Source organism: Leopardus geoffroyi, chromosome C3 (genome assembly GCF_018350155.1).
Source record: "Leopardus geoffroyi isolate Oge1 chromosome C3, O.geoffroyi_Oge1_pat1.0, whole genome shotgun sequence".
NCBI classification, from domain to species: Eukaryota; Metazoa; Chordata; class Mammalia; order Carnivora; family Felidae; genus Leopardus; species Leopardus geoffroyi.
The window spans coordinates 90,314,917-90,338,653 of NC_059338.1; the positions used below are offsets into that span (position 1 = coordinate 90,314,917).

General features: G+C 35.2%; 1 protein-coding gene across 3 annotated transcripts in view; it reads left to right on the plus strand.

Moving 5' to 3' along the window:
- The window catches only part of TAF2 (TATA-box binding protein associated factor 2), a 95,851-nt gene that overhangs the window by 23,994 nt on the left and 48,120 nt on the right, over positions 1-23,737 (plus strand). For all 3 annotated transcript variants that reach the window (XM_045453814.1, XM_045453816.1, XM_045453817.1), the window contains 12 exons: positions 1,875-2,059; positions 3,161-3,274; positions 4,466-4,565; positions 6,168-6,253; positions 9,357-9,492; positions 11,224-11,378; positions 12,052-12,166; positions 12,747-12,856; positions 15,708-15,773; positions 17,350-17,602; positions 18,968-19,108; positions 21,696-21,806. In XM_045453814.1, coding sequence (XP_045309770.1) covers positions 1,875-2,059; positions 3,161-3,274; positions 4,466-4,565; positions 6,168-6,253; positions 9,357-9,492; positions 11,224-11,378; positions 12,052-12,166; positions 12,747-12,856; positions 15,708-15,773; positions 17,350-17,602; positions 18,968-19,108; positions 21,696-21,806 — 1,572 coding nt within the window. The remainder of the gene's footprint in view (positions 1-1,874; positions 2,060-3,160; positions 3,275-4,465; positions 4,566-6,167; positions 6,254-9,356; positions 9,493-11,223; positions 11,379-12,051; positions 12,167-12,746; positions 12,857-15,707; positions 15,774-17,349; positions 17,603-18,967; positions 19,109-21,695; positions 21,807-23,737) is intronic.

Sequence of the window (23,737 nt, forward strand, 5' to 3'; positions counted from 1 at the left end):
GAATGGTTTTGCTTTTGCTGGCGTGACGTTGATTCTTAAAAGTATATTCACTGATAAGATTGGCGGTGAATTTTATTATCTTTGGCAAATGATCAACTGTAAAATCAACATTTGATAGTACCTACTTTGTATTTTGGAAGGATTTTTTTTCCCACTCCGAGCCATTGGATGGGAGAAAGGTAAATGATAGTTAAGAAATATTTTTCTTGAGTACTTAACGAAACCATGACTTAGTCTTTCTCTGTCTCAAATAAAGAGTTTTTGCTGCATTATCAGATTTGCTGTCATGTAGGTTTTTTTAATAGTGAATCTTTTTCTGATGAATAATATTTCGGTTTTTGTTTGTATACCAAGAGGAGTGCTCATTATGATGTAGTTTGGGCCCTTGACCATTAATCATACATAGATGTTCAGTACTCAGGTATGTTAGTGTCTATCTGTTCTAATGCTGTTAGAATAATTTTTATCATACATTAAAAACTTTCCTTGCCTCCACATTCCTACAACAGTCAGAACTCTTTAGGGGTGCTTGGGTGATTCATTCGGTTAAGTGTCCCAACTCCTGATTTAGGCTCAGGTCATGATCTCTCGGTTTGTGAGTTAAGCCCCGTGTTGGGCTCTGCACTGTCGGTGTGGAACCTGTTTGGGATTCTGTCTCTGCCCCTCCCCATGGGCATTTTTTCTCTCAATCCAAATAAATAAATACACATTATAAAAAAGGGTAGCTGGCCTGGGTGGCTTAGTTAGTTAAGCAGCCGACTTGGGCTCAGGTCACAATCTCATGGTTCATGAGTTTGAGTCCTGTGTCAGGCCCTGTGCTGAAAGCTTGGAGTCCGGAGCCTGCTTCGGATTCTGTGTCTCCCTTTCTCTCTGCCCCTCCCCAGCTTGCACTCTGTCTCTGTCTCTCTCAAAAATAAACAAATGTTTAAAAAAATTTTTTTTAAGTAAAAAAAAAAAAACTCTTTAGTATGACTTTCAGTATCTTCCAGAATTTGACCCTAATTTTCCTTTCTAGCTTTTTTCTCATTACTTTCCTATTTGTTTGTTATATTCAATATAGTTCTGTAGATTTTCCTGACCATACCATATTTCTTTCTGTCTTTGAGATGTCTACTTGACCTTTTCATTCCTATCAAACTTTTGTCCAATCCAAAAAGATTAGCTCAGATTTAATCTCCAGCATAAAACTTTGCTAAGTCATTCTAATCAGAGTGATCTCTGTCATTGTTGATACCATGTATTTGGCACAGAATCATAGTATGGGATGAGATGGTATATGATATTCAAGTGGCCATATCCAAGGTGGGATGTGACGTGTAAGGAGATCAGAATTACAATTTCCGTTGCTGGTATTTCGCATCTCTTAACTACCAGTAAGCTTCCCTATAGCTTTCAATATGTGGTTGAGATATTAGGAGTACTACTGGAACTGCTCTTTATATGTAATGAAGGTAGCATGATTAATATTAACTATTAATTATTAAAATAGTACTATGATAAGTGTGATATTCACTAGGTTAGATATTTATGAATCAAAGGTGGATTTACAATAAGCTATGGAAGTTTAAATCTTTCTTGTTTTGTGTGGTTATGCAGAAGAAATTTTAATTTGGAACCAAAGTTGTATTTTCTTTGAATCTAAGCGTTTCACAGACTTATAATCCATCATGATTTTAGTTTTCAAGTACAATGAATATTTTGTAAACAGTAAAAGTAATTATTAATTTCATACTAGCATTTTCTCTCATTACCTTGAATTTGTTAAGATTTATATTAATGTGAAGTTTCCCTTACAATTGAGACATTTGGGAAATTTAAAATACTAAAATTAAACTTTCATTTAATGATCAATCTTCCCTGCTTTTTATTTTCAGGTTACTCATTTTTGTTTACCTCAACTTCTTCCACTGCTTAAACATACTACGTCATATCTTCATGAAGTTTTTGAGTTTTATGAAGAAATTCTTACATGTCGATACCCATACTCCTGTTTTAAGACAGTATTCATCGATGAGGCTTATGTTGAAGTGGCTGCTTATGCTTCCATGAGTATATTTAGGTTGGTATTTCTTAAGATTTGAAATGCCCAAATGAGGGTAATGATGTGAAGACAGGCTACCCTGTTGACAGATCAACTTTAAGATATGTTTCAAACTTTTTTCTTTCAAATATGGTTGGCTTTATAGAAAATCGAATGGTTTTAAAATTCAAAATGTAGAAAAGCATACAAAGGAAAATTTCAAAATAACCCAAAAGACTTCTATTATTTTCATCCAGATATAGCTGATAGTAATGTTTCATAGATTTTTTTTTTAGTCTCTTTTGCCTATGCATGTAAAAAAAAAAAAAATCATACAAGTTATATAATGGATGTCTAATGGGGTTATTTTCCCTAGCATCATTTAAAAAATTTACTGATGTTGACAGAAATGTCTTTGCTAATTAAAAAAGAGAGAAGACTTTATTTTGTTCTTATACCCGTCTTCACTTTATCCCTTTCTTTTTTTTTTCTTTTTTCTTTTTTTTGGAAGTTTCTAGATTTATAAATATTATATCTTAGATTCAATGATTTTACCCTTTCTGGGCCTAAATTTTCTCATCTGTAAAATGGCAGTAATAATATGGCCCCTGTATTTTCTGGAGTGTGTTAGAAAGATCTTATAGGTCAGTGTATTTGAAAGTAAACAATGGAGCACAAAAAATTGATAGGAGTGCCTGCCTGGCTCAGTCGGTAGAGCATGTGACTCTTGATCTTGACTTGTGAGTTTAAGCCCCATGTTGGGTGTAGAGCTTACTTAAAAAAAATTAATAGTTATTATTGGCAAAAGGTTTTTGAATTTAGAAGAGCCCTTCATAGGAAGATCAGTTTCTGATGAACATATCCGTTTCTGGCTAATGATAATTTCCCCTTCTCCCAGAAAATGGTACTTATATTTTTTCACAGAAATGAATGGGAAACAATGCAGTCCTTGCTTTAGGCAAAAGTTAATTAAGATTATGGATTTCAGCTGAATTTTAAAAAGATGTGATAGCTTTTGGAAGCGTAATCTGTTTTTTTATGTCTAACTTGAGTTTTCTTATTTTAAAAGTGTGATTATTTTATTTTGACTGAATCATGTTTCTTTCTTGGTTATAATTAGCTGTCTCTTTTAAATTCCAGCACAAATCTTTTACATAGTGCCATGATTATAGATGAGACACCTTTGACTAGAAGGTGTTTAGCCCAGTCCTTGGCCCAGCAGTTTTTTGGATGTTTCATATCCAGAATGTCTTGGTAAGTAATTTCATAGTTTAACAACTACTGAGAAAAGGAATTGGGAAAGTTTGTTTTCTTTTTCTGCATTTTCTTTTCTATATGTATATATATATGTATATACGTGTGTGTGTGTGTATATATATATATATATATATTCAGAAAAAAATAGTGTAAATTTCATCCTAAGTTTTTGGCTATCAATTCAATATAGTTCTACAATTTTTAAAAGAATTTTGAAAGCAGTAATTTCTTAGGAAACTGAATGAGTACTGTAGAAAAAAGACCTTGAATGTACACAAAACTATCGTTGGAACTCTAATGTCCATGTTGAGTGTAATTGGTAATGTTAAACATCATGTATAAGGGAAAATAACAGTTCTCTACAATAGTGATAATGATGTAGGGATTTTCCTGTTAGTGTTTAACTTTGTACTAATACACTTGAAAGGAGTAAGAGATAAGAACACTTTATTTTCTTTTTGATTAACTTGAGGTGAATTTGGAGAAATACATGAAACTCCCGTAAGATTATAATTAATTTTTGTGATTGTTCTCTGCTATATGTAGTGCACGAGTATACTTGTTGGCAGGGAAAGGGCAGAGGGTGAGACCTCTTGATTTGTAATTTTTCTAAAATTACATAGTTTCAATGAGTAACACTGCCTGGAACATGGTAGGCAAAATGAATGAATGAATGAATGAATGAATGAATGGATGAATGAATGAATGGATATGAATGAAAGATGAATGGATGGTGTTAATTGCCTTTCCTATTGAGAAACCAAGGAATAAATTAAGTAATTAAACTTTAGATCTTGGAATCCCACTGATAATTATGCATAGGGTTTGCAAATGTGGACTTTAAGAGTTGAGCAGTATAGTCCCAGCTTTGGGCAATTACTTCTTTGGAGGCAGAAGTATTGGCCAAGAGGGAAGCAGAGCACAGACATGGGTACATTACTTGAAATAAGACTGTAAAGCAGTCACCTAATTAAAGATGAAGTCAGATGTGAGTAAAGTGTAATGAATGGATAAGTAGAATTCGGTGGGAGGAAGTGGTTAAACCAAATATCTTGTTATTAAATTTTTCTTTTCATTTTTTTAATTTTTTTAAAAGGCATAAAAATACACACTATAACTTGTTCTGTTATTTGGCCTTATCTGAAAAATTTTTATGACTAAAAGAATATATTTTGACTTTTTGCTTAGGTCTGATGAATGGGTACTGAAGGGAATTTCTGGCTATATTTATGGACTTTGGATGAAAAAAACTTTTGGTGTTAATGAATACCGCCACTGGATTAAAGAGGTAAAAAAATGCCTGATCCATTACTCATTTAGAAGTCAACAAGACATGTTAATGTTCTCCTGATTTGCAAGTCACTTGTCCTTTACTTTTAATAATTGTAAAGTACTGCCATTGGAAAGTGCCTGATTTTTCCCAGCAAAATGAAACTTACTGTACTAAGAAAGACTAATGGTCTATTTTATCTAGTTCCAGTGTTAGTGTTGACTTCTAAAGAATTTTTTGCTAAACAGGAGAGTATTTAAACTCCTTTACATCAGATTAGTCATTAGATACATCCAAGCTCCTCATAGTAGCCATTTGTAATATAACCCTATGCTTCCTAAATTTATTTAGAGTTCGAGCGCAGATTCTGAGATTGCTTTTCGGTCTGCCTCATACATTTATAAGCTTTGTGACTTTGGTTAATCTAAGTCTCATCCTTATAAGGGGAGTAGATGGGGATTGTGAGATACCATACATGTAATGTACGTGGTGTCTTGTACATAGTAAGTGCTTATTATATGCTGGCTGGTCTTTCAGTGCATTTATATTCTCTGTCATTGACACATCTTTTTTCTATTATTTAAAGATTTGGCCAAAAAGAAAAAAAATCAACTGTATTTTGCCTAGCCCATTCTGTTCATATGTATATACATTTTACTCATTTTGTACTTAGCTCCTTTTTTCTCAGGTGGAAAAAATTTCAACCCTTAATACCTTTATGAAATAGACCCCTCCATCTTTCCCTTTTGTCATTTTATGTATCTCCATCATCCAAACCTAGACTCAAGTAAGCCAAAAGGTAATTGCAAAGGATTTCAAGTATCTGGAACTATAAAAGAATTCATACATCTAAACTGGAAGAGTCCATTCTTCATTTCAAAACCTATTAATGAAGAAAAAAAAAATAATGTATAGCATTTACAGTGTTTCAGGAACTATTATAAACATTTTATATATTAGCTATATTAATCTTCCAAACTACCCTGTTATTACCTCCATTTTACAGATGTGGAAACTGAGGCACAGACAGGTTAAATTATTTGGCCAAAGGTACACAGCTAGTGAGTAGTAGAGCCAGGATTCATACCTGGCTTTTAACCACTTCACTATGATTTTTACCACCTCTGTAATACTGCTTATATATTATTTACCCTAGTCTTGAGTTCTAACAGTTCTGTTGTCTTTTTTTTTCACTTAAACTATTTTTCTTCACTTTGATCTGTGTCATATTAGAGAACATGGAGAAGTTTTAAAATGGTAGATACCTGACATAAATTTTATCTCCATTTCTTTTTACTTGCCTAAATCCTCACCAGAAACAAAATACAATATACAAATGAACTTGGAACACAGGTCAGAGAGGTTGGGAAGAGCCATTAGGAAAAAATGCCAGGCTACCGGCCAGCCCTGAAGTCACAAAGTAGAGAAGGCTTTTTGGCTCTCTTATTGAGCCAGCTGTGTAGTCTGCTTTGTTTATAAGAACATAAACTACTTTACAAATACATTTAATTTATTTTAAGAAATTTACATTTTGATTCCAGGAAATGAGAAATCATAGTTCAGGTCTAAAATTTTGTATGTAAAGAATTTTTCACTGACTCCTATTTTTATCTTTTTTAGGAGCTAGACAAAATAGTGGCGTATGAATTAAAAACTGGTGGAGTTTTATTACATCCCATATTTGGTGGAGGAAAAGAGAAGGATAAGTATGTTTGTTGTTCAGGGATGATATTATAAACCTTCTGTTATGGGTTTATAACTTGGGATGTGTATTGAGGCCCACACAGGCCAAAATAATATCATGTAATAATATCAAAGTCAAAAACACTGGTAATACTCTGATTACTCCTTTCCTTACTTGACTGTTTTTACTGATGTGGTGGCTATATGTGGATTTTAACATTAAAGAAAGACTCTTAAAGTATATAAGACTTCTCTTTTCCATGTTAATTTCCTAATGCTACTATATCGCATTGCTCTCAGAAAAGTTTAAAAATAATGGAAACAAGTATTTTGCTTATAGACCACAGATTATTTTTTTTTTATGTCTACGTAGATAATTTTAACATCAGGACATCCTCCTTATTTATCTGAGTGGTCAACTACCTAGACACTTATGTACTCTTTGCTTTTTCTCTGCTTTCCTTTTACTTCCCTCCCTCTTGACCTTCCTTCCCTTCTTTTTCTCCCTTTCTTTCTGTTATGTAAAAAGTCTCTGTAAAGAAGAGACCCACTTACAGCAAAATAATGGTACTAGCAAGCAATCTTGTTTGTTCTAGTGATTCCCTAAGGGAATGTGGATTGAATTGGATGGAATTTTTTTTTTTTTTGTATTTTCACTAGCCATTAGATGAAATTTTATGTTTTCTTTAATTATGAATGTAGGCAACAGACAATGCTGTGACGGTCAATGGTAGTAATCGTTAAAAAAAAGAAACAGTAGAAATCATAGATCTTTTCCTGTCACATTATAATTGTTAGCAGATATTTTGAAATACTCTGCACTGATTATCACCACCTCAAAATTACTATAATAGACCACTGCTAGCTCTTATTTAATGCATTAATAAAGTAGCATGTATATATCGGTTTATAATATTGTTTTACTATTTTTATAACTGCATTTCATTATAATTGGTTTTCTTTGTAATACTATATGTTTTTTTATTATTTTTTAAATTTTTTTTAACGTTTATTTATTTTTGAGACAGAGAGAGACACAGCATGAATGGGGGAGGGGCAGAGAGAGAGGGAGACACAGAATCGGAAGCAGGCTCCAGGCTCTGAGCCATCAGCCCAGAGCCCGACGCAGGGCTCGAACTCACGGACCGCGAGATCGTGACCTGAGCTGAAGTCGGACGCTTAACCGACTGAGCCACCCAGGCGCCCCTATATGTTTTATTTTGTGCATGTGAAAGCAGTTTCTCGAAAGGGGCCCATAGGATTAACCAGACTGCCCAAGTGTCTAAAAGCACCATAAAGGTTATGAAACCTGAAGTTGTATAACCAGTAGCCTTTTTTTTGTTGTAGATTAAGATTAAGTTCGTGGGAAAGCTTAGACATTTGGTTAGATAAACTTGGGATTTTTATCATTATTTTTATGATCACTTACCTTTCTGGATGTGTGTTTTAATGTGTAAAATGACACGATAGTCCATCTTAACCAGGTTGGCTGTGAGAATTACTTGAGATAAAAGCTTCATAAATGTTAGTGTCTTTCACTTTCTTCTCCTGACTCCCTGCTATATGGCAGTTTCCCAGCACATAATTAGAGCATTACCATTGTGTATAAGTATTATTTACATGAAATGCTTTTGCTTTGGTTCTGCCCATTTACTTAGGTCTTGTATGTTTACTTTTTAAAGGCAAAAAAAAAGTCTGGAAGCAATATACCTCCCGCCCACTCATTCCTCTTCCTGGAGATAACGATGATTATAAATTTGGTATATTGCTTCCAGGCCTTTGTGTGTGTGTGTGTGCCTTTATTTATATGTGACATGACAAAATGTAGTTTGATCATGTACATATTATTGAGTAAATATCAAAATGACAAATATTTTAAGTTTCAATATGTCATGTTTTTAAGGAAATGTAATGACTACTCTGACACATTGATCGTGAGAGTGTAATTTGGATTTTGAAGGGTAATTTGTTGGTACCAATCAAATTTTTTAAATAGATAATTTTTAGATTCAATAGTTGTGCTTCTAGCTATGTTGTCATATAGAAATTCTACTTTCTAGGGTGCCTGGGTGGCTCAGTCAGTTAAGCATCTGACTTCGGTTCAGGTCATGATCTCATGGTTTGCGAGTTTGAGTCCCTCATCAGGTGAGCTCGAGCCCCACTTTGGGTGAGCATGAGCCCTGCTTCGGGTGAGCCCTCCTTCTCTCTTCCCCACCCCTCACTCACTTGTGCCCTCTCTGTCTCTTTGTCAAAAAAAACCTCTACTTTCTACATTTGCCACTCAGAAATACATGCGTATGTATAAAAAGGTATTCACTACAGCATTATTTAAAATAGTGGAAAATTTTAAGCATCTTAAATGTTCATATATGTCATAAATTTTTTTCATTAGACTGTACCTTTTATTTTTATTTCTATTTATTTTGAGAGAGAGAGAGTGAGCACACATGGGGGAGGGTGGGGACGGGCACTGTCAGTGTGGAGCTGGATGCTGGGCTCGAATCTACAAACTGTGAGTTCATGCCCTGAGTGAAAATCAAGATTTGGATGCTTAACTGATGAGCCACCCAGGTGCCCCTAGACTGTACCTTTCTTTTAATTTACTGATGATCTCTTTATCATTTCAGAATGTAAAATTTTTACGTAGTCTGGTCTTTGTCCTCAAGATTTTATATATTTTTAGGAAGATTTTTCCCACCCTAGAAATATGACAAGAATTTTTTTTTTCTTACTCCAGTACTCTTATAATTGTTTTTGATATGTATAATCCATCTTGAATGGTTTTTTGTGTGTGTGTATGGTTTAACCTTGGGATATTAGAATTACATTGATTATAAGGATGAATTTGGGGAGTGTTGAGATATTTATACTGTCGTGTCTTCCAATCTAGAAGCGTGGCATGTGTTTTTATTCAGATTTTCCTTTATGTTTTTTCATGCAACTTCATAATTTTCTTCCAGTTAAGTTTATTTTTAGAAGTTTCCCAGTTGTGTTGCTGTCATGCTAAGGAAATTACTGAGTCATTCCCATGACGTTTTTGATTTATTATCTTGATGTGATCATGAAATTTATTGTATATTTAATATTAAAATTTGTTTTATTAAGTAAATCTGTTTATGTTTTTAGTCCAGCATCTCATCTACACTTTTCAATAAAGCATCCACATACACTTTCCTGGGAATACTACACTATGTTTCAGTGTAAAGCTCACCTTGTGATGAGATTGATTGAAAATAGGATCAGTATGGAATTCATGCTACAAGTAAGTGTTAAAGTTAAGGATTTCACTGTAAAGAAAGATGTGTTCTATATGTGATAATCTGAATACTATTCTGTAGAATAGGAATCAGGGCATCTGGGGTTATAGCAAGAATTCTGTTACTAATTAGCTGTCTGCTTACTAAGAAATCTGTGCTTTTTGTTTGCATTTCCTCAGATGTAGAATGAGTATCAGAATTTTAACCACTTAGTGCTGAATTATTGAGGTTATAAAATTAGAATGTGAGGATGGAGGTAAAACCTATTTATGCATAGGATTTTGTTTCCAACATTATTTAAAATATTAAGGATGAAGGGTGCCTGGGTGGCTCAGTCAGTTAAGCGTCGGACTGGTTTTTTTTGTTTTTTTTTTTTTAATTTTTTTTTCAACGTTTATTTATTTTTGGGACAGAGAGAGAGCATGAACGGGGGAGGGGCAGAGAGAGAGGGAGACACAGAATTGGAAACAGGCTCCAGGCTCTGAGCCATCGCCCAGAGCCCGACGCGGGGCTCGAACTCACGGACCGCGAGATCGTGACCTGGCTGAAGTCGGACGCTTAACCGACTGCGCCACCCAGGCGCCCCTGTTTTTTTTTTTTTAAGTTTACTTATTTATTTTGAGACACAGACAGCACCAGTGGGGGAGGGGCAGAGAAAGAGAGTGAGAGGGAGAATTCCAAGCAGGCTCCACACCGCCAGCACAGAGCCCAATGTGGGGCTCGAACTCACAAAGCCCTGAGATCATGACCTGAGCTGAAACCAAGAGTTGGATGCCCAACCAGCTGAGCCACCTAGGTGCCCCCAGTTAAGCATCTGACTCTTGATCTCAGTTCAGGTCTTGATCTCAGGGTTGTAAGTACAAGCCCTGCATTGGGCCCCATGTTGGGCTCTGTGCTGGGCACGGAGCTTACCAAATGGTTGGTTGGTTGGTTGGTTGGTTGGTTGGTTGGTTGGTTGGATGGATGGATGGGTGGCTGTTAGATAGATAGATACATAAATTACTAAGGTTGAAGTGCCATTTAGAATGTTTTCAAGAGAAAAAAGGAAACCTATGTCTAAAAGATAGTGAGTTTTGCTCTTAAGTTCTGCCATATATTTTAAGCAAGTTGTGGTGTAAATACTTGAGATATACTGGTTGAGGTAGTAGAAACCAAATGTATTATGAATGTTCAGCAATTTTTCTTCCATTGATAACATTCTTAAAGGTGAGTGAAAAATAACTTTTTAGTAATTTTTTTTAAAAGGCATTTTACGTTTGCCTTAAAATTAAGTTTCTTTAATCTTTTATGTCCTTCACCTTGCTTGTAGAGTGGACAAATATTAATGAGAGGTGGTCCATAAAGAAACTTGCAGAGTTGTATAAATCTTAATGGATGTTCTCAATTTGCTAAATATAATGTTTATAGTCTTTGTAAAGCTCGTGGTACATAAATTATGGATAGTACCTATTGTTACTATAATCCTGGAAAACAGTGTTCATTATTTGGCCAGGACGTTGTTAAAATTGAGTTATGTTAAAGAATAGTTTCATAGTCTGGCTGTTTAAATCTTTGCATGCTTTTATTGCTAATAGTCTTTAACTAGAACTCACCTATGTTGTAGTAAGATATGAAATTACTCTCTTCTGTAATTGACTATAGTAAAGTCATAATAAAAGTGGGTATTGAAGTACAGAATTGAAGGCAACAGGTATTATGTTATGCAGACTTACTAACCGACGCTTTCATCATTATAGGTTTTCAATAAACTGTTAAGTTTGGCTAGTACTGCTTCATCGCAGAAGTTCCAGTCACATATGTGGAGTCAGATGTTGGTTTCCACATCTGGGTTTTTGAAATCCATCTCAAATGTCTCTGGCAAAGACATCCAGCCTTTAATAAAACAGTGGGTGTATCCTTTTCAGTAGCAGTTCAACAAGGAGGGGAAGGGAATAATACGGTTATGTGTGTCGAGGGAAGGAGGAAAAAGAGATTTGGGAGACCCAAGGAGAACTATTTGAGCTTCTAAATTGTAGTAGAAATAACCAGAAAGAGTAAATCATTTTTGCTGAGGTGCCTGTTGATCACTGAGATACACACACACACACATACTTATAAAATTTGGCATATTTTGAATTACTTTTTAGTGTGTGAGTGCAACAGTAGGCTTGATGGTGGGGGAGGTAAATAATCCACCAGACAGGCCTGAAGGATTACTTGTAAGATGTAGTGTTTGGTCACTTTTAGATGTGGTTAGAGCTTGGCACAGCTTGAGTGGTATCTGGGAACTCTCAATTTTTACATTTTTTCGTATCAAAGCAGTATTATATTAATAACCCCAGTAGAGTGGTTTTGCTTCTTTCAAAACACAAATTTGTTAATGTTTCAGACATTTTGTTTAAATCTGGGGAAACATTTTTCACAAAAATTTTGAATACTTTGCCACCTGGTTTACAGTGAAGTGTGCTCTCAAGCTTTGAACTGGTAAGAATGCATTTGAAAATTACTACCTACCATAACAAGTCATTCATTGTGTTTAGTACATATTCATTTTAATATGCAAAAATTCCTTTACAATTCTTCAGAGACCAAAGTGGAGTGGTAAAATTTTATGGAAGTTTTGCATTTAATAGGAAACGAAATGTCTTGGAATTGGAAATAAAACAGGATTATACATCTCCTGGAACTCAGAAATATGTGGTAAGAGGGGCACCTGGGTGGCTCAGTCGGTTAAGCATCTGACTTTGGCTCAGGTCATGATCTCGCGGTTTGTGAGTTCGAGCCCTGTGTCGGGCTCTGTGCTGACAGCTCGGAGCCTGGAGCCTGCTTTGGATTCTGTGTGTCCTTCTCTCTCTGCCCCTCCCCCACTTGTGCTCCGTCTCTGTCTATCAAAAATAAATAAATGTATAAAATTTTTTTTTTAAAAAGTAAGAATTTTTCCAAAATGACCTGCATTACTTTCTTCTCAGTTTCAGTATAGGACGGGCTTATGGGTGGGAAGCTGCTTAGAAGTTTCATAATGAGATTTTGTTTGCAAAGATTGAAGTTGAGAAAATACCAAGTGTTAGTGATGGGTCAGTGAAGAGGTTACAGATGAAAATTTCAGGGAACACAGATTATTCCAGTTCTCCCCTCTTTTGGCACTGACTACCTTTTTGTGTCTCCAGATACACATCTTGTATAGTATTATCTTATATCTTGATAAAAATGCCTGTACATATAAGAATACATATTGGTGTTATCCGTGCATTATCTTTGAACAGTGTGTTTCTTTTTAAAGGGACCACTTAAAGTGACAGTGCAGGAATTAGATGGATCCTTCAATCATACGTTGCAAATTGAAGAAAACAGCCTTAAACATGATATACCCTGTCATTCCAAAAGCAGAAGGTAGGCATTGAATCATAACTGTAAACTGAAGTTGATAATTAAACTATAAGTCTCACAGATTAAAATGCCAAAATAGAAATCCTAATGTATACCTAAGTTTTGAAGTAGAGAACATGTTATCTGGTATCTTTTTTTCTTCCATTCAAGTTGGTTTAACCAAACATTTTTTATTTGCTCTTTGTTTTTTTGGTTTGTTTTTAAGTTTATTTTTAAGTTTATTTTGAGAGCGGGAGGAGCAGAGAGAGGGAGAGAAAGAGAATCCCAAGCAGGTTCCGCACTGTCAGTGCAGAGCCCAAAGCAGGGCTCAGACCCACAAGCTATGAGATCATGAACTGGGTTGAAATCAAGAGCCGGATACCCGAAATCAAGAGCTGGACGCTTAACCAACTGAGCCACCTAGGTGCCCCTTATTTGCTTTCTGTTCTTGACAACATTTTTATCCTTAGAATTAATTAATTTGAAAATTTAAGTTTAAGAATCCTTATTTTGTAGGGACAGGGGGAAGTAGTTTGGTGTTTTGGAGCCAAGAAAAATTCAAGGCAAGTTGCTTAGGTTTATTCTTTTTTCTTTTTTTAGAGAGCCAGAGAGTGTGAGCAGGAGAGAGGGGCAGAGGGAGAGAGACAGTATCTTAAGCAGGCTCCACCCTCGGCACGGAGCCCCACACAGGGCTCGATCCTACAACCCTGGATCATCATCTCAGCCTAAATCAAGAGTCGAATGCTCAACTGACTGAGCCAACCCAGGCATCCCACTTAGGTTTATTATTAGTCTCATTGGATTACTATCTGTAGTAAATATTGGGGAAATGATTACTGAGTATGAAGGAAAGAGCTGAATACATATGTCACAGAAAGCCCCTGTGTTTTCTTTACTGTGTCTTTCTCCCTTTTCTCTATATCACCATGCCCTTACAGAACATTTCATTTTGTTTTGTTTTGCTTATTTCAGTAATCTCTGTAACCAATATGGGGCTCAAACTCACAACCCCAAGATCGAGTCACATGCTCCTCTGACTGAGCCAGCCAGGCCCCCCTTTATTTATTTATTTTAGGTAATCCTACACCCAACATGGGGCTCGAACTCACAGCCCTGAGACCCAGAGTCACATGCTTTTCCAACTGAACCAGCCAGGCGTCTCTTAGAGAACATTCTTGATGTCTTTTTTTTTAAAAAAATTTTTTTTTTTTTTTTAATGTTTTATTCATTTTTGAGACAGAGAGAGACAGAGCATGAACGGGGGAGGGGCAGAGAGAGAGGGAGACACAGAATTGGAAGCAGGCTCCAGGCTCTGAGCCATCAGCCCAGAGCCCGACGCGGGGCTCGAACTCACAGACCGCGAGATCGTGACCTGGCTGAAGTCGGACGCTTAACCGACTGCGCCACCCAGGCGCCCCTCTTGATGTCTTTTAAAAACGTACATTGTCAGTGAAAATGTTCAACCATTCGTCTTTTATTTAATACATTTTTTCTTTACCATTCTTTTTTTAACTCAGCCATTAGCATGTATTCTGAATAGTGAAAGATGGGAGCATTTTTGTGCTTTCCTGGAGGAATGTATAGTAATCTCAAAACTTTAGGAACAGAAGTCTTACACTCACGATGACTACATTTAGGTCATCTCAGACAAATGAGGATGTCAGTTGATTCTGAAATCTCCCTGGAACCATTTTTCCTCTGAAAATTCTTTCTAGGTTCAGACTGAAATTCCCTTTTCCTTTTGTCTTGTCTTGGAAATTGGGAACATCTGATTGCTACCCTTTTCATAACATTTCCTCAGGTTTTTTTCTCTATAGTAACAATATGTTTTTTGGGTGTTCTTTGGTATTAGGAACACAGGAAGACTGTTCTCTGTTAATTTGTCTTCATCCAAGTTTTTAGTGTATAACCAGTAGATTTTATGATTCAAGAGTAATCTGAATGGAAGCAGTTGCTTTTGTTTTGACTTACCCTAAATCTTACTCATATTAGTTAGTTGTACATATTAATTAATACTATTAGGATGTTTTATAGTTAATCACATACTTCATTTCTTATAGGACAACACCTTGCACTTAGAGGACATATTCACAATTGTTCATGTCTCATTTCAGGCCTGGTTATTTTTTCACTTTTGTATAAAGTAAATGCTCCAACCAGAAGACATAGGGTATCAGAATGGATTAAAACAGCAACAACAACAAAAAAAAACTAGGTCCATCTCTGCTTATGAGAGATTCATTGTAGACCTAAAGACACCTGCAGATTGAAATTGAGGGGATGGAGAACCATCTATCATGCTAATGGTTGTTAAAAGAAAGCCAGAGTAGCCAGACTCATATCACACAAACTAAATTTTAAAACAGAGATTGTAACAAGAGATGAAGAAGGGCATTATATCATAATTAAGGGATCTATCCATCAAGAAGATCTAACAATTGCAAATATTTATGCCCTCAACTTGGAAGCACCCAAATACATAAATCAATTAATAACAAACATAAACTCATTAATAATAATACAATAATAGTAGTAGGGGACTTTAGGGGATTTCTTTGTTGATCTGTTTTTCTGTATAAAACAGCTTACCAGTTCTTGGAAGTATATATATATGCTTTAACCTGACATTTAGTTACACATTTTTGCTTTTTGTTAAACTTTGATTGGGAAGACATTTCAGTATCATTGGCTTCATTCCCTTCAGCTTAAATACTATAGACTTTTTTGTGTGTTTAAATTCCATTACACTCACTATCTTTCTTCCTCAAGCTATCTTACAACGTTGCTTGCAGTTTTCAATTTGAATTTCAGCTGTTCTGTATCTCCTTTCAATTTGGAAATGTGCATTTGTAAACTTACTTTTCCCTAAATGTAGGAATAAGAAGAAAAAAATTCCACTGATGAATGGAGAAGAAGTTGACATGGATCTTTCTGCGATGGAGTAAGTAACTTGAGTTTAGGGATATATTTTGTGCATTCTCATTTATCTTGTTGTGCACATCTAAAGGTATATAAATGTGTTGAAATCAGTGCTTTCAAAACTTGTGAAAGGCCATAGAAACATTGTTTAAATAAAATCTTACATAAAATCGTCATTAACCAAAGAGTGAGAAGTAAATTTCACCTGGCCCAGGCGAAACTAAGAGCAACTACAGGATGGTTATGGGGTGGGCAGTTTCCTTGCTCCACTGGTGCCCTCTAGAGCAGTGTTTCTCAGACTCTGATGTGCATGTCAGTCACTTGGGGATCTTCTCGCAATGCTGTTTTTGATCCAGTACTTCACTAGTGGGTCCTGATAGTTGGCATTTCTAGTGAGCTGTCAGGTGATAGAGATTCTTTTTGTCTTTAGACAAGGCTTCAGGGCACTTTGAGGCTCCCTGTGATTTCAAAATACAATTTAAATATTGCTGTTCTAAATTTTATGTGGTAATGTTTATTAATTGACAGAAATATAATGTGGCTCAAACCTCATTTTGCTCATCCATATTATGCCTGTGTGTTTTGTATAAAATATCTAATTATTTTTTTTTAATTTTTTTTTTTTTCAACGTTTATTTATTTTTGGGACAGAGAGAGACAGAGCATGAACGGGGGAGGGGCAGAGAGAGAGGGAGACACAGAATCGGAAACAGGCTCCAGGCTCTGAGCCATCAGCCCACAGCCTGACGTGGGGCTCGAACTCACGGGCCGCGAGATCGTGACCTGGCTGAAGTCGGACGCTTAACCGACTGCGCCACCCAGGCGCCCCTAAAATATCTAATTATTAAAAAAAAATCTAATTATTTACTAACTTTGTTGCCAAATATTATTGCTGTTTATATATCATTTATGTGCTTTTTCCATATCAAGTGCCTTGCCTATAGTAAGCACCCACTGGTATTTGGTGAATTAAAGTAGTATTTCAGGTACTGTTCTTTTGATGAAATTGTTGGCACAGACTAGATTTTTAAAACTGTGCTTGTTACTTTGAGAGGTACTAGAGTACTAGAGGATAAATTCATGATATGCCTTTGATCTGTGATTTCAGAACATACTGTTTGAAAATGAAGATCATGAATCTACATTTAAAAAAAATGTTAAAAATCAGTTAAACGAGTTAATTTGGTTAAATAAGTTCATTTTTTTGTCATAGGTTGATTTCCAAGAAAAGGTGGCATTTACAGCCACAGTCTATTAGGCAGTAAAATGAAGAGATTTTTTTTCACATCACATAATCACAAGTCAGAATCCCCAAATTAGCATTTTCAGATGGAATTTCTTTGTGACAGCTATCTTCGTATCCTTGAGTATCGTTTAAGCAAGATTGATAAAGATTAGCCACTGTGAGAAAATTGAAATACATTAAACATAATGAGAATGTTGTCAGTGTGATTTAAAAAAAATGAATAGAGTAAAACTTCAGGCAGTCTTGAATGTTTCATGTATAGAAGAGAATCTGTTTAACAAATGCTTTGTTTTCACTTTATAAATATATAAAATTGAAAAAAAATTAAAAAGAAAATTGTATTTTCTTTCAGTGCTGATTCCCCTCTGCTGTGGATAAGGATAGACCCAGATATGTCAGTGCTGAGGAAAGTTGAGTTTGAGCAAGCTGATTTTATGTGGCAGTATCAGCTCCGCTATGAAAGAGATGTTGTTGCACAGCAAGAGTCCATTCTGGCCTTGGAAAAATTCCCTACGCCAGCATCTCGCCTCGCTCTCACTGACATACTAGAACAAGAGCAGTGTTTCTACCGAGTGAGAATGTCAGCTTGCTTCTGCCTTGCAAAGGTGAGATGACATATGGTAGAAAGAAAACAGGATGACTACTGCATATTAAAACAACAACAACGAAAGCTGAAAATAAATTAAAATTTACCATAGTCTTTAATTTTACTTGGTAGCAATTCCCTTGAAAGCTTTTTGCCAAATATGTGTAATAAGACTGATGTGAAGGAAACATGTTTTGACCTGAGCATGGATAATGCATTAAAAGTTCATAATTGCCAAACTGAAAGTAAGATTTTAAAACCAAAGAGAATTTTTTACCATTTTATTGAATTGCCAACCATATCGTTATAGCAAAGAATGTAATTGGCGAGCAATTCCTTAGTTTGATGTTTTACATTATAGTTCAGGAAGTCAGTTCATCTTAACTATCCCGTGGTGGTGACTGTTTCATGGTGTGGGCTTAGTAATCAGTATTAGTGATACGTAATTTAGAATGATAGGTCCTATAATTTCACATGCTAGAAAAGTTAATTTCTTAAGAAAACTAAATATTTTTCCTTAGATGCAAAAAAACTGAAGGTAGAACAAATGAAAACCAGAAAAATGCAGACAATAATTTGGCCACAAATACTGGGTTCCAGGTATTTAAAAAACATCTTGATGATAGGTTCGTTCCCATAAGTGACTCTTCTTCCTCACTGCTGAATCCATTTGTCCAACATCTCAGAAGATTGTAAATGGTTTAGATTCATTTTATTTTTAATGAGAATTATTGAGTAGTTGCATTCCTACATTCTACTCAGATATGTGAGGACAAACATGATATTCTTTGATACAATTTCATTGCTTCTATAAAGATCTTTGTGACTCTTGTGTGCTAAATTCTTAGCAGATCCATGAAGTTATAGACTAAAGTTAATTATAAATCCATTCTTTTCAGACATGATTTTTATATACACTAAAAGTTTTAATAAGATATGGTTTTTGGAAAGCATTCTTGCAGACTATAAATGTTATCACTGTTATTGGCTTATTTTTCAATTAGGCTAGATTTTAAAACCTTATATAAAATCCTTGGTGATGATTCTATATGGTAGATTTAAAATGTTAGAACTATATTTGCCTAAATGGACAAAGACAACTTATTCAGACTAGAAGCCATTTGCAAACATATTTTCTTAAAACATAAAAGAATGCTCCAATTTAGAAATTGTAGAAAATAACTATAAGTGTACATAGGAATTTTATGGGGAAGTGAGTTATTTGTTTTGGAAATGGTAATAAAAGCCTTAAAGATATTAAATTTCTTAGAATTGAAATTGTTGAAAACTAATCCAATTATATTAATAAATTTTAAAAAGCTGTTTTATTTAAAATATGTTTTCAGTGGTGATGGACATTACTTCGTTTTCTAACTATTTGCAGATTGCAAATTCAATGGTAAGCACATGGACAGGACCACCAGCCATGAAGTCACTTTTTACCAGAATGTTTTGTTGTAAAACTTGTCCAAACATTGTGAAAACAAACAACTTTATGAGCTTTCAAAGCTATTTTCTACAGAAGGTACAGTTTACTTTCTTACGATTGTTTTATGCCACTATCTGTATATCTCAGCTTAACTTGAAGACTATTTAAATAACAGGTGTGTTTACTGTTTATAAAAGGTTCTGCCTTTGTTCTTTTGTTTGTTTTTCTTCTTCCAAAATGTTCCCCAAATTTAATTGATTGTTCATGGAATTTATGAGCTGTGTGTAAGTAACTCTGTATCCGCATTTATACTAAAGTACATAAAAATGGATAATTTGACTTTTTGGTTGGTTACATGGTGGACTGAGGTATGGGTGAGGCCTTCTAATGGCATTCCTTCTAGAATGTGGACAGCCCTTCTGAGACAGACCAGTACAGTATCCATCTCTGGTTTCAGTCCCAGCTCTGCTCTCAGTTTTCATGAGGACAAGTTTCTTAACCCTTTGAGCCTCAGTTTACTCAGTTGTAAAATTTATATTTTTTAGAATTAAATAAATCAAGTATGTAAAGCATTTTATACTATATTTATTGCATAGTAAATTTTTTATAAATAGTAATCTAGAAAGTCAAAATGGTGTGATGGTGTCACTGTTTTAGGAAGGGATATGGGAATGGAACGGTTGTCAGCCTTTGGGCAATTTGCAAATCATTTGTGAAATGTTTTGAGTAATTTAAAGCAATAATGAAGGCAGAGGTGAGATTAAGTAGATCAGACTAGAAGGAAGAGTGAAGTTGAAATAGAAAAAACTAATGAAGCCTATTTAATGATTTTGGTGTTGAAGAGTATGAGAAAGACATGTTGAGGATAAAGCAGTGCTGAGAAAGGGACATTTTGGGTTTGTTTTGTATAAAGGGAGAAGAAACTTGAGGCATGTTTGGCACAGAGAAAGGTATCTTTGGAAAGGGAGAGATGAAATATTCAAGTGGAAGCAAGTCAGCATATAAAAGAGCAGGCGCAGTGTAAATTCTGAAGATACGAGCAGAGGGTGGGACATAGTCGGGAGTTCATTTTAGAAGAGATTCCTTTTTCTGAGGCAGGTGGAAAGCAGACTGAGAGGAAGTGAAATGGTAGATGCTGAGGGGGATATTAGGTAAGGTGAGATTTTGTATGATAGAGGCAGAAGTAGAAGATTACCCAGCAACATTGAGACACCTGCTGAGAGTAGAAGTTACGATATAATTATAGTGAATTTCATCAGCAGAACAGATTCAGAATGAGCCAGGTTTGGGGAAAGCCAGTACTGGTGTAATCAAAGTAGTCTGTGACATCCTGTTATTTTACACAACTGAACATTCTGTACTACTTGTTGCTCAGTTCTCTGTTGCCATTTCACGAATTTATGGTATGAAAACAAGTTAATTTCTGTGTCTTCCCAATATGTCCCCTCCATTGTGCCATTGTGTGTCTGTATACCTTAGTTTGGTGTTTCATATTGGGAGTTGTATCCCATTAGTGTGGGGAATGAGATCATTTAGGAAGTTTTGGTTTGTTTGCTTTTTAAATAAAATGGTAGGCAGTATCAGAATGCAGCACATATAATAAACATAACGGGTTTTTTGGTTTTATTTTTTTAGTTAGTATACATGACATTTATGTGTGCGTAGACAGGGATGTAAATATATTTCTTACTGTAGGTTGCCATCAAAAACATTGGGAAACTAATGCATTTAGAACAGTTTATCTTTCACATAATACTTTGAGTGGCAGAAAAGAGAGAGAAAAGATTACTGTCTAAACCAAACTTGAGTCCCAAAAGGGCAGAACAGGCATAGGAAAGGTATTTCTTGGAAAATAAATTGTTTTATAGCAATTGTTGTTCTCAATAGCATTAACAGTGTCTTTTGTTGCGCTGTTGTAACACTGACGATCCTGTTGCTTCTGGTCCTTCATGCAAGCAAAGGAGCCACCCTCCTATTTGTCCCTCTGTTTTGAAAATTTGACTATCTTGAATCAGATGAGAGCATAGTCCAGATCTCCTTGCACACTGAGGACTTTGATGACTATTCATCTGTGGCTCCATCTTGAGTTTAAATAGTTTTGTTTTACTGGTAAAGGTTACTGCTGTGTGAGTCAGGTTTCACTTCCTTAGAAAAGTTGCCTACAAAAATTTGGAAAGGGGAAACTTAGGCTGGATTTTAGATAATTTACCATTTTTCTTTAGGTTTACTGTGAGGTGGTGCTGCAGAATCAGTGTCTCTCGGACTGATGATTGAACTCTACTAACTGTCATAGGCGTTCAGCTGCTGTATCCTTTCATCTTAAAAACGGTTGTGAGGAAAGGAAGCTTTCAAGTCAGCAGCTAGCTAAAATCATCCATCTCTGAAGTAGAGTAGGAGTTGAATAGTAGTCTCTCTGGTGTTAAAACCTCTTTCTTTTCCACTGGATTTATAGGATTTATATTACCTATAGTTTAACAAATGAAGACAAAGGCGCACAGGTGACAGAGTGCTGTTCCCTTGGTTTGCTTCCCGGCTCTTTGGTTGCAGTGTCCATGTTCTCAGTGGGAGGGGGTGGGAATTAGAAGCGTTGGGTTAGGCTCTATCCAGATATTTCAGTGAATTGTAGTAACGAAAGAGTTAGGTTATATGCTTAAAAAAGTTTGTTTTTGTTTTTGTTTTGTAGACTATGCCAGTTGCAATGGCTTTATTGAGAGATGTTCACAACCTTTGTCCCAAAGAAGTCTTAACGTTCATTTTAGACTTAATCAAGTACAATGACAACAGAAAAAATAAGGTAAGATACTTTAATGAATATTATAAAACCTACCTAGTGATGTTTGATTTTTAAAGAATATTTAGACTGTGAAATCATTGTTGAGTCCATGGTACTTAAAATTTCTACAGTTAGAAACATACAAATGTGATTTATTACAATGACCAGTGGAAAACAACCCAAGATTAGTTTTTTTTTTTTTTATTGTTTTTTTAATGTTCCTCATACCTGTTATAAGATGGAGATATTAGTGTATCAAATTTAAGGGAGCCAACTAAAACTTGCTTTGGTGAAGTCTGACAACCCAATTTTATTTTTATTCCTTTTTTCTTTTACCATGGGATGCACAGAAAACAGTTTCCTCTTGGAATAACTTGTTCATTGATGAGTTTAACTCTTTTGTTTTTTTACCACAGTATGTGTTTATTAATTTATTTATTTGCAAACAGCTATTGAGTGCTATTCATTTTATCTTGTTATTATAACAATCAGCAAATGTTTTTGAGGCTATATGCTATGCTAGGCAGTGTACTGTGTTTAAATAGAAGGAAGAGATGGTAAGTGCTGTCCAGAATTTCATTTATTCATTAAATATCTAGTGATCAACTGCTGTATATCCCAGTCTGATTCTGGACCCTCACAGATTCCACCTGATGCAGAAATCAGACAAGTAAAACAGTAACAGTCATCCATAGTGGAAATACATATACACAGTTTTCTAGGAGAATTCGGTTTTCTGGTACCTTCCAAGGCTACAGAGAGAATGACTCAGGGAAGTTTTATATGTAAGTGATGACCCTCAAACTGAGTCATAAAGATGAATAGGATTTTTCCCAGTCTGTGAATGGGGACAGTCTTGGAAGGTTATTCTAGGAAGAGGGAACAGGATATATAAACATGTATCTGGTAGGATAAGTCAAATTCATGGAAAGTTTAATGAGACATTACAAGAGTAAAGAAAAAGTGATAAGTATGTTTATTAAAAATGGTGATTATTAACGAAAGTCAAGAAGACCAATTTTTCCTCAGCATAGTAGAATAACAAAGATTTAAGCTAAAAAGAATCTTTTAAAAAATCAATGCTTTAAAAGTACATTATAGTTGATAGACTTTTTCTTTCCATTTTTGAATACTGTTAAAAAAATTTTGTAAGATTTGTTCCTAGTCTACTGATTTGTTTTGACTTGTCATTTATAACATTCCTTTCTTCTGCACATGAATTTCTTTTACTGAAGATACAAGGTTAGGATTTTGGATGATATCAAATCAGATTATATTAAGATGGAATGGGGAAATACTTTGTGCATTTGTTTATGTCAGTTTTCTTGTTTTGGGGGTGTTTATGTAATTTAAATCATGGTGGCCCCAGTACAGTACTTGTACTTTGTGAAGTGATTTCACTTACCTTAATTCTTTTAAACCTTACTTATTCTGTAGTTGGCAAATGAAAGCAAACCACAGAGGTCGAGAGTCTAAGATTACACAGCAAGTATAATCTGGGAATTGTGCTATGTGCTGCTGCTGCCCATCTGTGTGGTGATCTTTTTAGTATACCGTGCTGTTTTACATGATGCAATCATATATGTCATTAATGATTTTTTAAGGTGCAGCATAGTGATAGATTACTAAACTTTATACTTCATTATTTTTCGCAGAACAGTGTAAGACTCAATCTGTTTTAATCTTGAGCAGGCTAATCAGGTGTTATGGTTAGTGGCAATAAATTAAGATTAGCATCAGATGTGTGAGATAGATACTATTATCTCAGTTTACATGTGAGGAGATAGAAGCTAATAAAGATTTACTTAGGGTAATAGGTCACGTGTGTGGCAGAACCAGGAGTTGAACCAGGAGTTAATCCCAGATCTGTCTGATATTAAAACTTATTCTGTTAAAAATTGCGGTTGGGAAAAAAAGACTTGGTTGTCATTTAAAGATCTATAGATTAATGG